Below are 14,423 nucleotides of genomic sequence, written 5' to 3' on the forward strand. Positions count from 1 at the left end.
TTCATATAACTACCCTGTGTTAGTGGAAGTGTTGCCACTCTCCGACCTTGACAATATTTTTGAGCTTTCTCGAATTTCAAAATTTTTCCACACCCAAGAAATCAGACACTTCCACAATTTAAGTAAAAAAAATAAATCTGAAAAACATTTGCACCCTCCACTAACAGGCTTTTTCCAAATTATTTCTTCTTCCTGTAATTTTGTATTTTTCAAAGAACGGAGCGATGACGCTAGGGTCACGTCACGTGCTAAGCTTTTCGCCCGATGCCAAATTATTTGATTTTATTAATATCACAGAATTCTTCGTATATGGGATGCAAAAACGAACTAAATCTGGAGTAGAAGTTAGTGAAACACTGTAGATTTTATTTTTAAAACTTTTATTTCCCTTGCGAAAGCAAGAGCAAGGCAGTGAGTTAACACAACTAATTATACCTACAATTCGAAAACTTTATCTAAATACCTGAATTCTTAATTCTCCTACCAGTTCCTGCATATAATTGTCCGCGTGACTCATGAATTCAATTTGCTATTGTTGTCAAGCGCAAACCCTGTAGACGCGTCGTCAGCAATGTTGGAATAGAGTTTTGGACGGATACGCATAGGGATAAAAATCGATTTGTTTTTTTTTGCATGTTATTGTAGTAAAACATTTCAAAAATACCGTGTTAAAGTTTTAAGTCAAACCGAGCAGAACTTTTTAAGTTATAGAGCATAAAGCCGAGCCGCCTCAAACATCTGCCGAGATAACTTAAAACTTTAAACGCGGTTTTCTCGAACCTCTTTTTTTAAAGTGCGTAGTCATTGGCATTTGAAAACTACTCTACCGATCTTTTTGAAATTTTGCACACATATTTTACATATAAAAGACCTCCCCCCAACGTTTTTTTTCGCCATTTTTTTTTTATATTAAGGTGGTTTTACACCTACAAAATGGCGGCATTTTTTCGTCAAAAATCACTTTTTACTTCAAACGACTACCAAATGGCTGAAAATGAAAATAAATCATCAAAATAAACGTTGGGGGGAAGTTTAACTCATACTTTAACTAAATTATTCGATTTTTTTGATTTCAGTTGATTCTACCCTGAGATATGCTGACTACTGCAAAATGTATTTTTGAAAAGACGTCTACGTAAATGTGCTCTCATTCGCTCATTTTGCAATATTTTTACATGAAATATTTTATCAAATATTCTTGAAATGTTACTTTATAATATGCAACAACTTTTAATAAACCGACTTGAACCGTTTCGCTACAATAAATTCATGAAAAAAGTGTTTTTTTTAGCGTTTATCCCTTACCCCCCCCTTAAAGGCAAAGGAAATGCTAATGCAGTCACGACTATAAAATTTTAACTTAAATGCACTTCCCGGCAGAATTGCAACCTTCACATAGAATAAAGTCTAGTATTGGAGCAGGTTCTGCAGATTAAAGACAATACTCTGTTATGCTGTGAGTTGCACAGTCATGTCACTAGAACAATACAGTTGACTCTTCACAAACTACCAGTGAAATACGTAGGCCCATTAGTCAATGAGTTGACGCAGCTCAAGCAGCAAAAATGTATGAGTGTCGAATATGCAGTAGATTGACTTTAATGCATCCACTCTAATCGGCAAATGGCTTTAGGATCTGAAGATCTGAACATCGTGAACTGGCTTAAAGAACTATCAAAAGTTGATGAACGTCATTTAGAAGAAAATGTCGATAATCCCGATAAAATCGCAGATCTAATCTAAGTTGATCGGCATGTTAGTAGTCGTAACATCGCCCAAGAGGTAAAGATTGCCCACAAAACAGTTTTAAATTATTTGCGCAAAAATATTACGCAAAACTAATGTGCCAACCTAATATATTGAATAGCTCCAGCCTTCCTTTTTTTGAGTACATCAGTACTGTGAACAATTTTTCTCAATTGTGAAATGCATTTAAAACCTCATACAGTATGCAAGGCTGATAAAATTTGGCCACACTGGTGCATGCACACAATCAACACAGTCGCTTTGTTTCTTTATAAAAGTAATGGAAACTCCTCAAGTAATTTTCTACTTATACTTTCCACTATTGTCATCTTTTCGGGAAGTTTTATTTGCAGATTACGAGTAGTGAGAGTTCTCAACCACAACAAAATAATTTCGAGTTTTTATTGTTGTTGTTGTTTTTCTTGTTTTTTTCCGTTTGTCCCTTGCTTTTTTACACTTCTTGTACTTTGCTTAATTTTCTTAGTTCTGGTACGTTTATTACCGAAAAAGAGGAGATACTCGAATCACTCGAAAGCGACAGTCAACAGGAAGGAAGAAGTTTCCGCTTACAAGAATACTTTTTCAGCAGCAATGCAAATTGTTGCTTTTACTTATCAAAAACAAAAAAGATTATTTAGCAAGTGTGAGTGTTGAAACATAAATAACACAAAAGGAAACGTGCAAAACATACTTAAATTTCTGTTTTATGGCATTTCTGAATAACAAAAATATAGTACGAATATTCAACAGCATTTTTGGGATTTCAAAAATGGCGCGAAAATATCCAACTTAATTGAAAATGCGCGTTATTGGGCTCAGCAGATTTACTTACGATCCCAATATCGGGCGGAATTAGTGGAGATTAAGTAACGAAAAATGATGTAATCAGTGTATGACCAAGAATACTAAATACTACGAGGGTTGCCTTTTATACTTTGCGCCTTTGCAACACTATGCGTGAAGAGCTGTAATTCGATATTTTTGTCGAAGAATTTGGTATTTTTTAGCTTAATATACAAGGTGAAGTCCAAAATAAACAAGACTGAGCTAAAAACGACAGGAGCTTAGTTCTGATAACTTCCAGTTTATTTATTCAAAATAGTCCCCTCTGTCACGATACACTGCTTGGCGGAATTTTTTGGGTGGGGACTCGTCTGGGGCCTTCCATTTGACACTTGGACGCTTAGTTTTAAGTTCATGTGGGAAACACCACGCTCCATCATCCGTTACAATGTTGAAAAGTAAGTTCTCGTCTTTTCTCGGCTCTTTAATGAGGTCGTTCGAGTGTTGAGTTCTGAGCAATTTTTGGTCCTCAGTTAAGATGTGCGGAATGAAACGTGCACAGACCTTTCGTAACCGTAAATGATCAATTAAAATGTGCTAAATCGATGTTTTGGAGATATTTAACTCCGATTCCATGAGTTTGACCGATGATTTCAGTTCATTTTTGATAAATTTACAAACAATTTCGATGGAGTTTTCGGTGATTACTGATTTTGGGCGGCCCGTATGTTCCTCGTCATTTATGTCCTCACAACCATCTCCGAAACGTGTAAACCACACATGAACTCTGACACGAGATAGACAATCATTGCCATAAACTTTTTCCATAAATTCGAATGTTTCGGTAAACATTTTACCGATTTAAAACAAAATTTGGTATTAGCACTTTGTTCGAAACTCATTTTCGTCCCGATGACACAGGCACACTGACACTTTAAACGCAATTACCTCGCTTCCACTGGGCCGAATGTCACCAAGCTTTCATTGGAACTCAGCTAGGGATGTAACTTCCAAACGCACTAACTCATTAAAAAGAAGGCGCCATCAAAAACATTTTTATGACGTCAATCTTGTTTATTTTGGACTTCACCTTGCATTATTTTCGCTTACGAGCCTTATTTGTGAATTTGAGGACTTTCGCGCAATGATTTATTACTGTTTTCGACGTGATTTATCATGACAGTGCATTAGCTCCAACGTACTTCGACTTTTGGCTTTGAAGTACCACACTTGGCCACTGTGAAACTTTGGTACAATGGATTCTAACCTGGTTGTCGATCTTTGTAGGATGAATTTCATGAAGCTATTCCAAAAACAATTGTTGTGCCAGAAACAATGGCTGCTGTGTGTCTATTGATATCGAAAGATCAACCGTCAAGTGACATATCGCGAGATATCATAGAAACATCCTTAGGCATTAGCGCCATTAGCATACATTTCATATTGCATGAACCCTTGGGCGTAAAGAAGATTTGTTCGCTTTGGATACCGCATAATTGGCAATTGCCCAAAAAAGGACTCAGTCTCGTGTCGATTGGTGTAAAGAAATGCTGAAGAAATGCAACCGCGGTGGTTCAAAACACGTCTCTGAAAGGTAACGGGTGACGAATCTTCGATCTGTGCACATGAGCCGGAAAGAAATAGCAATCGACGCATGGACGTTCCAAGACGAACTTAATCCAACAAAAAATGTTCACGGAGAAGCATCGCAAAGCAATTGGGCGCCCGCTTTTTCGAAAAATCTGGTCATGTCGCAATTGCGCCAGTATAAAAAAAATAATCCGTTTTGAGTGATTTGGAACCATTTTTTTTTTTTTTGGGTTTCGCAGAATTAATGAAAACTAACCCCCAAAGACGAATCATATATCACCAAGACACTGCGAGCTATCACGTATCAGCTCACGTAAGAAAACGTTCGAGCACTCAAAAGAACGAAATAATGAATCTGCCTTTGGCACCTAATGATTTCTTTTTGTCCACGAACATCTTTCAACACCTGCACAAGCTTTCAAAGCCTTTAAACAACTTATTTTGGAGGCATCCACTTTAGAGTGACAAAAGTGCTTTGAAAATTGCTTCAAGTGAATGCAGAAGTATACTGACTTCCAAGGAGAATATTTTGAAAAACAATAAAGTTATTTTAATTATTATTTTGCTGTGTTTTATTTCTTGGCCGCTACCCTCGTAAGAAAAATATTAGTTAACATTTTCGGTCTTGAGCTGAACACAAATTAATAGTACAAAAACTTGATAATTTTTTTCAAGGTAAAGGTATAATTAATGTGCAAGATAGCTTGGAAAAATTTGAGAACATGAAATAAGAAACTTCTTTTAAAAGATTATATGAGTACTTTATTTCCAATACAGATACCCCGCTATTTTTTACATTCAAATTATTTATCTGAATTTTTCGAAACGCTTTGCATTGAAAATCATCTTTCTTTTATTTTTCTGCAGCGCCGATGAGGGGTTCGATGGCACCTACGCCACCAATGTTGTGGTCCGCAACAATGGCTCGTGTCTCTATGTGCCGCCCGGTATTTTCAAATCCACCTGCAAAATCGACATCACATGGTTTCCGTTCGATGATCAACGCTGTGAGATGAAGTTCGGTTCATGGACATATGATGGCTTTCAGGTAGGCTATTTTTTTTTATTATAATGGTTACACTTGTTTCTGTTAGAAGTAGATAGAGCTTTTCATTCGAATCGCTCGAACTTTCAAATTGAATAAAGCAAGCAGTTTAAGAAATATTGAAACATAACTACGGGCAAATGGTCGCCACGTGACAGTTGCAGGTGGCACTTACTAGTAGACCACTTTTGGATGCCAGCCACAGACAGGGGGCGCATCTCCTAGCGTTTATAAGAAAGAAGCGGCATCGGGCAAAAATCGGCAACAAATAAGGATTTTTCGGCGCTTCGAATCCTGCAATTTTCTTCTGTACGAAGTCGTTAAACCAAAAATGAGATGCTTAGTGTCAGCTGCAATTGCTCTAAAGTTAGTGATTGATTTTGAGATAGCAATCAGCGAAAGCCTATCTGCGGTCGTTAGCGTTTTATTTCTTGAGTTGATTAAGCTTTGGTTGATGACTAATTTCGTGAAACATAATGTTGATATCCGCAGAAAGACCAAGTTTTTGCATTGTTTGGAATTTTTTCGCACACTGTCCCGAACGGCAAAAATATTCTCCAACGTTCTCACGTTTCTTTGACTATAGACACTGCTTCAACGAGTTCTGAACTCTCGTTTGAAGATTAATTTTTAAGAATTTCAAAGCGCTACTGAAACGAATAGAATTCCGTGGTTAAACTCAATAACTCCATTAGTATTTCCGTCAAATTTTGCTGCAGTATCTTTACCAAGATGAAGCCCGTTTAAACTCTATATATATTCGGTTCCATACAAATAATATCTTGAAAGTTTTGCTTGCCAAACAAAGGACATTGTATGATCAGAATTAAGGTCTGGAGAATTAGGCGCTCATTAGTTTGGTGTTATGTAGTCCTGGAAATCTTCAGCCATCCAATCTAGTGTCACCATCACTTTGTGTGAAGGTGCAGAGTCTTGCTGAAAGATCTATTAGCTGCTACCGCTTGCTCTATCAATCCAAGTGTGGTTGCATGGCATGCCCTTTGTTGCTTACAATACCCAAAACCATAACAGTGGCTGGAAACTTCGTGCTTAGAATAAAAAAAAACCATAGCATCTCTGGTGTTTTAGGCGCATAAAATGTCCTCCGCGTGTAACATAAGATATATACCTAAGATTTTCATGGGCAACTCGACGGATTAGATGCTCAGAAATATTAAACTCGTTCGCTAGTGCCCTCTCTGTTGTTGAAGGATCCTCGTTAATGATCCCTAGACTTGTTGAATAAATTTTGCAAATTGTTTTTCTGGGTCGAACACAACACCAGTATATTAATCACAGCCGTTCCTCGACTTAGAAAAACGAAACAAATTTATGAAAGTAGAGAGATTTTTCACCATTAAGGCGATAATGGACGGAAGAGCTGAATACCATACCAAGAAGCGGTCCGATATACGTTTCAAAGATTGGAGGATTGGAACTGCAGGATTAGGTTAGGTTAGGTGGTAATGGTTGTCCAGAGAGTGGGCCCACTTGGACGAAAGAAGTTTGGTTCATCCTTTATGCTACCATTGCAAGAAGGAAAAAAGAGGTGAGAGAAAAAAACGATAGGACGAAAAGGATAGGGGTGGGGAGGGTTGAGTGTTTGTGGACCATGAACGGTGACTAATTTGCGGTTGTGTTAGCCTCTTTATGCTACTGATGAAGTTCATCAGGTTTTTGATATCAAGACCTGCTATATCAGCAGGCGCAGAAAAGAAGTGAGGACCAAGATGCTTGAATCTTAGTACCACGAGAGCTGGACAGCTGCTGGGATGGGCAGGTGCTGGGATGATTCCACCTCATCCTTCATACAGCTGACAGTCAAGCTGCACTGAAAGCCCTTGCTAACCCACGCTGATCTTCGAAGTTAGCCGGTGAATGTAAGACAAAACTGAACAGTGTTGCAAAACACAATAAAGTTTGTCTTATTTGGGTGTCTGGACATTGTGGTATTACAGTGAACGAGTTAGCTGATAAATTGGCTAAAGAAGGCTCTGTAAGTATGCCACTAGGCCCTGAACCCTTTCTAAGTGTCAATTCCGCATCGATTAAACTATGGATTGACGACTTCATGAGGTCTACCCACAGAGATCATTGGTCTGAAACAGCTCCTTCTCCTAAAGCTCAGCAGAAAGGACCTGAGAGTACTGGTGGGTGTAATCACAGGACACAACGTCTGTGGTCAGCATATGGCTACCATGAAGGTCGTAGACAGCCCGATATACCTATCCTGTCTTGAGAATGACGACACTGCAGAGCATTTTCTCTGCAGCTGTCCTGCATTTTCCAGAATCAGATTTAGGATATTGGGTTGCGATACACTGGGTATGTATAAAGTTCATACTCTTCCTCTTCCGGATCTCTTAAAATTCATCAATGAATCCAAAAGATTTGTGGAAGAGTGACTTCAAACTAATTTGTCAGTCTTACCAACCACTCTTTATCTTTTCGATCTCTATTCTTTCTACTGAAATCTATCCCGGTGCAGTACAATGGTCTACTGACTGAGTGCTTGGACTTGTCCTACCCCCCCCAAATCTAATCTAATCTAATCTATCCAAACGTGGCCAGAAGGACTTCGCGACCTTACACGTTCGCGTACTTGCCCAGCGCTCGCTGAGTTGGTGCAAAGCCCATCCTTCCAGAAGTAGAGCGCAGGTTGTCAAGGGGATCCCGGTCCTCTCCTTTCGCGGGCACATTGCCTCACAGGTCCCTTGTCTGGCCAGCTTGTCGGCTTCGCAGTTTCCAGCAATGTCACTATGACCAGGTACCCAAATTATCCTTATGTCGAAGAATTCTGATGCAATGGAGAGAGAGACCAGGCATTTCCTGACCAGTTCCGAATGCACCGTAATAGAGCCTTGGGCCCTAATTGCCGCTTGCGGGATTTTTGGAAGAAAAAGTACTTTGAAGAGGCCAAATTGTTATTGATAAATACTTAAATATTTTTGGAAGCACTGAAAAATCACCTTCTGATTTTAACAAGTCTCGTACATATGTCGGAAGTAGCAATGCCGCCTGCTACCAGCAAAACCAATCATTGGTCAGTTGCATTTAGTTGTGCATGCTTGTGTACGCAATTAAATGTAAGCTCTTTGTGCCAGCTGCCTCGGATCGAATGACCAATAAATCAAAAGGCCAACGCTATGTGCGTGTGGCAAGCATTGTTGCGTTATGCCGTTCGGTGCCCCACCGCGCATCATCTCTCTCCCTCTCTCTCCACGCGATAGCCCATAACTTTATGCTCCTTCTACAGACCCAGAAAAGTGACCAACATTTATCTTCACATTCATTGAAAGAAGCCATGTTGACTTGTCACTTATCACTTTTCATCTCAGCGTCTTTCGCTCCACCTTCACTTCCGCTGCATTTGCTTCACTGTTGATTGCAACGTCGACACGCTTGCCCAACCATTTTTCAACAAATTTAATTAACGCCAAATTAATACCATCGCTTTTAATTTGGAAAAGTGCTCTGGGCAAAAAACCAAAAACAAAAAAACAATAATCATTACAAGTGCAAAATTATCAGCAAACGCCAGGAGCAAAAAAAGCGAAAACAAAACATTGATAAAAACAAAAGCACCAGCGATAGCCGATAATCGAGCCAAATAAGCCACAAAAGCGATTGACATTAAAACATTTTCATTGATGTAATTTGCGCAATTATATTCAATGGATTTTTAATATGCCCAATGCAGCAACAAATAATCCCTTTTTGTCATCATTTCGCTGCAAGCCAAAATATTTGTTGTATTCGATGCCCGAATAACTGCCGGTTCTAAAATTCTGTCATGTTCAGTATTGTGTAAATTTGTATGTATTTTATGTATTAGAGCAATTTAGATTTTTTTTCTATCATGTTGTTGTTTTGTGTGTTGTTCAGTTGGCTTTGGCAAATACGTTTGCCCTTTTGTTCAATTACGCTTGCAATTAATTATTTGCAAATTGGCAAAAATCATAATAACTGCAGAGTGTCTAAATTTCCATTACTGTGGTGTGGATAATTAACTGCGCCCAATTAATTTAGCCAAATCTGCTATTTGTACAAAAAATAAATCTATCGATTTTTAAAGTACAAAATTTAAAATTCAAACACAGTGCGCAAAACAGCCGCTCAACTTATCTAAATCCATTCGGCTTCCTGGCTATGTCAGCGTGGTCCAAGCAGAACCATTAGCAATCAGGGAAGCTTGCAAATCACTAAACCACTACAAAAAAATTGGTGCAAGAGTATCTATCTTTTCAGAAAGTCAAGCGGCTGTTAAGACTTTAGATTCAAATTCCATTTCAGCCAAGCCAGTTTTACAGTGTAGAGAGGAACTATGATAGAATTGCTTAGCCATTGACTTCAAATTACTCTGTTAGAGGTTCCCAGCCAATGGAATATAGAGCGTAATGAGACAGCAGATGAGCTAGCAAGAAAAGACTCGACACTAGACATAAAAGAGGCGATGCAGTTGCTACCCCATTCAACACAATAAACACATCCATTGCTTCACACTACTTTGCTGCAGCCAAAAGAACGTAGAAGCAAATAACTACCTGCACTTCAAAAAGAAAAACAAGGCCGTCATACAACATCCAGATGACGAATTTCCTTTAAGGATGCTCTCCCCCACGCTTCTCATGCATTACTGGAAAATGGGAGATCAGGCGGAGGGGATGAAATAAAGTCTTTTCTACTTATGCGAATGTCTAGGTCTAGCCAGAGTAAGGCTTCGCTCTTTCGATCAAACATAGATATAATCAGTTTGCTGTTATACGTGGATCTCACGAAATGGATCTGACTCAAGCAAACAAAAATGTAACAGACATCACACGAAAACAGTGGTACTAAATCGGCGCCAGTCACTACTTAGAACTATTTCAGTACAACAGTGCGCAAAATATCGTCCAGTTCTTTAACAGCCGCCAAAAAAAAGATTACAAAATTTGAATACGACTACCACCGCTCCTGAAAGGACACCAAACAGTCACATCTCTCCCCCTCTTTATTTCTTGTCCTCATTGTCCTCATCCGCCAGGTTTCTCTGTACTGCGTCGTCACATCATCAAGGTGCTTCTCTCTTATGTCCCTTTGTATCGTATTTAGCCAGTTGGAGTATGGTCTTCCTCTAGTGCATGTTGGTTCAGTTATGTTCATGGCGATTTTGACGATGTGGCCTTCGTCTCTATGCATTATGTGTCCGTACCGTCTCAGCCTGCATTCTCTCATTTTCTCTGTACAACATTATTGGTCTCTCTCCATTAATTGTTAAATCAGAATAAAATGGTTTTTCTACAACGTGCGAGATTTTCAAGCCTCACATACAGAAATTTGTTTGTTAATTCTTCTACTTATTTTTCCTCAACATGAGCTGAGCCCAACGGTCCTCTTCGTACGCAATCTCAAGATTAAGCGGTCCCAGTTTGTCCCTTCGTGGACTTTCTTCAGCTGCGTGTCATTTTGAATGGTGCTCAGCCTGGATTTAAACGGTCTGCCCCAACTCATTTATGAAAGCGGTTGAGCTACAAATTTTTTTTTTCTATATGCTGATCAGGTCCTCATGTTGTGTCCTTACCAGCACAAGCGATTTTTCCTCAATTTCCCAATTATTGGAGTCGTATGACACCTGTCTCTGATGTGTTTATTGCTTAGTTTGTCCAGTTTTGTTATGCACGAAACCCAACGCAGCATTCTTATGGATCTGGCACTTATATATCTTTTACTCCTGCTTAGCGGTCAGCTGACAGCATTCAGAGGTCTACGCCATTGCACACAAAAAGCCTGACAATGGAGCCAAGATATTAGGCAGCTTGTCCTTATCTAAAACCAGTGTGAACTTGTCAAAATTTTCAGAAGATCTCTGATTTCCAAGCTTCTGAGATTCTGAATCTACGTCTGCATAGAGCAGGACAATGACACAAAAGGTGCGTGAACATCTTTACCTCATCTCGAAAGTTTCTGCAGAAATTATGTGCTTGCACGTCCATCTGCTGTGCAGAGATTCTATGCGTTTAGCATTGAACGTCAGTCGCAATTGTCAGGCGATTCTGCAGGTGGGTTCAATACGCCACCTTTCATTCGCTGTTCGTACAATTTACTCAAAAATAAGTCGGTTAAAAGTCAGTAAGGTTATACCTATGTCATTGTACGCGTACCCATCAGTCAACTAGGCGCCACATCTCCCTAGTTCATAGGTCTTGAATTTTGCAATCGCTCGGGACCCATGTTACCTTTGAGTGAAATAACTCAGCCACTCTCATTAAGAGATATCGCTACCTGACGATATTATGTCCAAGTATACCACCACACTGTACCAATGTCACGACTTTTATTATTTCCATTAGTGCAGCCTAAAAGACACTGCAGTAGTTGGGAAGCCAAAACTAAGCGGGCTCCTCAGATGCTCGAAATATATACTTCCAGCCATCCCAGCCTCGAGCTTCGAGCCATCTGTGTATTCATGGATGGTTTCACACTGTCTTGCATCATCAAGTTAATCCCAAGGGGGCTGATTTGGTTGTGGTTGATATCAAGATCTGCTATAGCGTAGGAAAGAAGTGAGAACCAAAAAGTTATTTTACTTTAAGTAAATTTGTTTTCTTGGCCTAATTCAAAAAGAAATGTGCCAACCTACTCAATTCGAAAATTGTATCCTTAACTTATTTAAAATTTTTTTTATTCAATTTTTTCGCTTAACAGTAAAACTCATATTGAAAATAGTTCTAAGAAACTTGATTTCCTTAACAGTAGACGATGACAGCGGCATAAGCCAAGGCCCCAACTGTGAATATTCTGTCAATCGAAAAGTCGTGAAAGTGTGTATCTAAAGCACTTCGAAAAGCAGACTGTGAACGAATAAATGCTGCAATATCTCACACAAATGAAATCACGTCGCTAACTATTTTCAATCTTCATACGTATCAAATCATACGTATGTGTGTGTGAGTGTGTGCGCGTGTGCCTACAGCAAAGCAAATCAGCTACACCACAACAAAGCAGAAGTTTATTTGCATCAGCAAACGCATAGAATTTCCATTTTAATCTCGCAAATATCTTTGTAAATCTTGAAACCCTTCCAAAAGCATTAAATGCACTCAAGTTGACGTTTTGGTGGCGCGCTGAAAGCTCTTGGCTGCTTTGTGGTAACTAAGTGTCGGTTTAGACAAGTCCCACTCATTGGCAAAAATCCATGCGAGCATTTATTTACGTACTACTACAGCAAAAGACTATATGCATGCTTACATATACACACACAGAGCCTGCGTACCATAAATTTACCAATTTTGTGGCTTCAATCTCCAACGCAGCGCCCGAGTGGAAATCGGTCTACTGACTTGCATGTTAGATGTTCCATCCCTACGCGCTTTGATGGCTGCCTATAGATAGGCAAATATTGATAGTTGGTGGCAATCCGAAATCGCAAATTATGGCAAACGAATTAGCAAAACATTCCTAGGGTGAGGGGGATGCGGTATCAAACTATGGGAGCACAAGTTGTTAGCTAGCAGCTCGATTATTTAAATGCGCGCCAAAAGTTAGTTTTGTCTTTTGAAGCCAGCAGGCACACACATGCACACATACTAATGTGCAAATGCTTATACACACAAGCATACAAATGAAGCTGCAGTGAATTTGCAATTTCCTTGGTTCCACTTCTGACACAGCCACTAAGTCGTAGTGCGTGAATTTGGCATAAATATTTGATTCTGGCCGCAATACAAATCCTCATTTTAGCCAAAGTTACTGAAGTTGAAAGTGCGATATGTTGCGGTTGCTACGAGTTTCCCGGCTAGCGAGTTTACTACGGTGGTACTTGTGACTATTCTCAATTTATTCTTGGCACTTTTTTACCCAAAATAATTCCATTGTAATATTTCACGTGCAAACTTTTTGCCACAAAAACGGAAACAAAACTGTGGGCGGCCCAACGAGGCTTTCGCTTAGACGCCCTTGCATGTATTAGTGTTAAGCGCAAAATCATAGATTACTTTATTGTTGTTGTAGGTACGGATTGGCGTCGGCACGAACCAAACATAAACTTTCTCTGTGCGAATGTGTGTCGCCCAAAGTGCATTTGTTGGCTACGCAAGTGAGATATTTTTTGGTTCGCCACGTGCTCCTGCTGCGCACGGGACAAAACGATTTGGCATCCGGTTGTGATTTAAAAATCTCAACATGAGAAATAGAAAATAGTCGCAATTTCTTAAACATTTGCCTTCAAAAGTATAACAAACAAATGAAAATGTTTAATTTTTTTTTTTGTTGGTTTATTATAATATAAATTCAGAAGGATAATCGTTGACATTTACGAGAAACCTTCTGCTGCAACCTTGTGCATTTTGCTAAGGAAATTAGAAATGTGGTTTGGCAAACCCCGCCACAGGAAGGACTTGCGTTTTTTGGTAAAGAGCCAAACGAAAATTATGACATTGTCACATAGGGAGTAATTGATTACTTATTTGCTTGCTTGCACAGCCGACTGAAGGCGAATGAATAAATTAAATGAAGTATTTCAATAAATTTTCAGTTGGAAGTCAGTGCACTTAGATATATGCACTCGAGTGACTAAATTATTAAATTTAAATTATATCGGGTGGGTTTTTAACTGTGATGTGTGAGACCTATCGATATCGATAGCTTTGGATTGGCAGCTGAGAATGGCAAACTGCGTTGTCATTTCGGTTGAATAAGGTTCGACAAGTCACCATGAATCGTTCCACGCCAGAGCTACTCTTCCAAATTGTGCAAATTTACTTTGAAAAAAAGAATTATGTTCGCGAAATCCATGGACTACTGGTGGCATCATCGGTCCTTATATCTTTCGAAATGAATGAAGGAGCAGCTGTCGTTACGGTGAATTCCAAAAATTAATCAGCTAAACATCGATGGCATTTGGTTTTAACAAGGACACGTTTCGATTTATTGGAGTGATCGGATGGGCCATGGATCTCGTAGCCGCAGCGGACATAAATGTCATGAAACTTTCTATAAGATTATTGTAAAAAAATACACTCCACATTCTGTTTTGTACTACCATTTTTCTCAAGTTCTTAAAAAACACCCAATGCCTTCAAAAATACTGAAAACTGGTCGATAGAAGCAGGATATTTATTATTTACTCAAAGGTATTCCATCGTCTTCTAAGTATTTAAGCCCATTGCCTAAATAACGCACATATGCCATCAAATCTTCCAATCATCAGAACAGTTTTCAAACGTATTTTCTAAAAATCGACCTCAGTTCTTTCCGCTTTTACCTTCTGCTCAAATAT

General features: G+C 39.1%; 1 protein-coding gene across 1 annotated transcript in view; it reads left to right on the forward strand.

Annotated features, from left to right (window-relative positions):
* Positions 1–14,423, forward strand: part of LOC129236949 (neuronal acetylcholine receptor subunit alpha-7) — a 190,672-nt gene that overhangs the window by 93,049 nt on the left and 83,200 nt on the right. The window contains exon 6 of the mRNA XM_054871271.1: positions 4,987–5,167. Within this exon, the coding sequence (XP_054727246.1) occupies positions 4,987–5,167 (181 nt within the window). The remainder of the gene's footprint in view (positions 1–4,986; positions 5,168–14,423) is intronic.

The sequence above is a fragment of the Anastrepha obliqua genome, chromosome 2, assembly GCF_027943255.1.
Source record: "Anastrepha obliqua isolate idAnaObli1 chromosome 2, idAnaObli1_1.0, whole genome shotgun sequence".
In the NCBI taxonomy this organism is placed as follows: Eukaryota; Metazoa; Arthropoda; class Insecta; order Diptera; family Tephritidae; genus Anastrepha; species Anastrepha obliqua.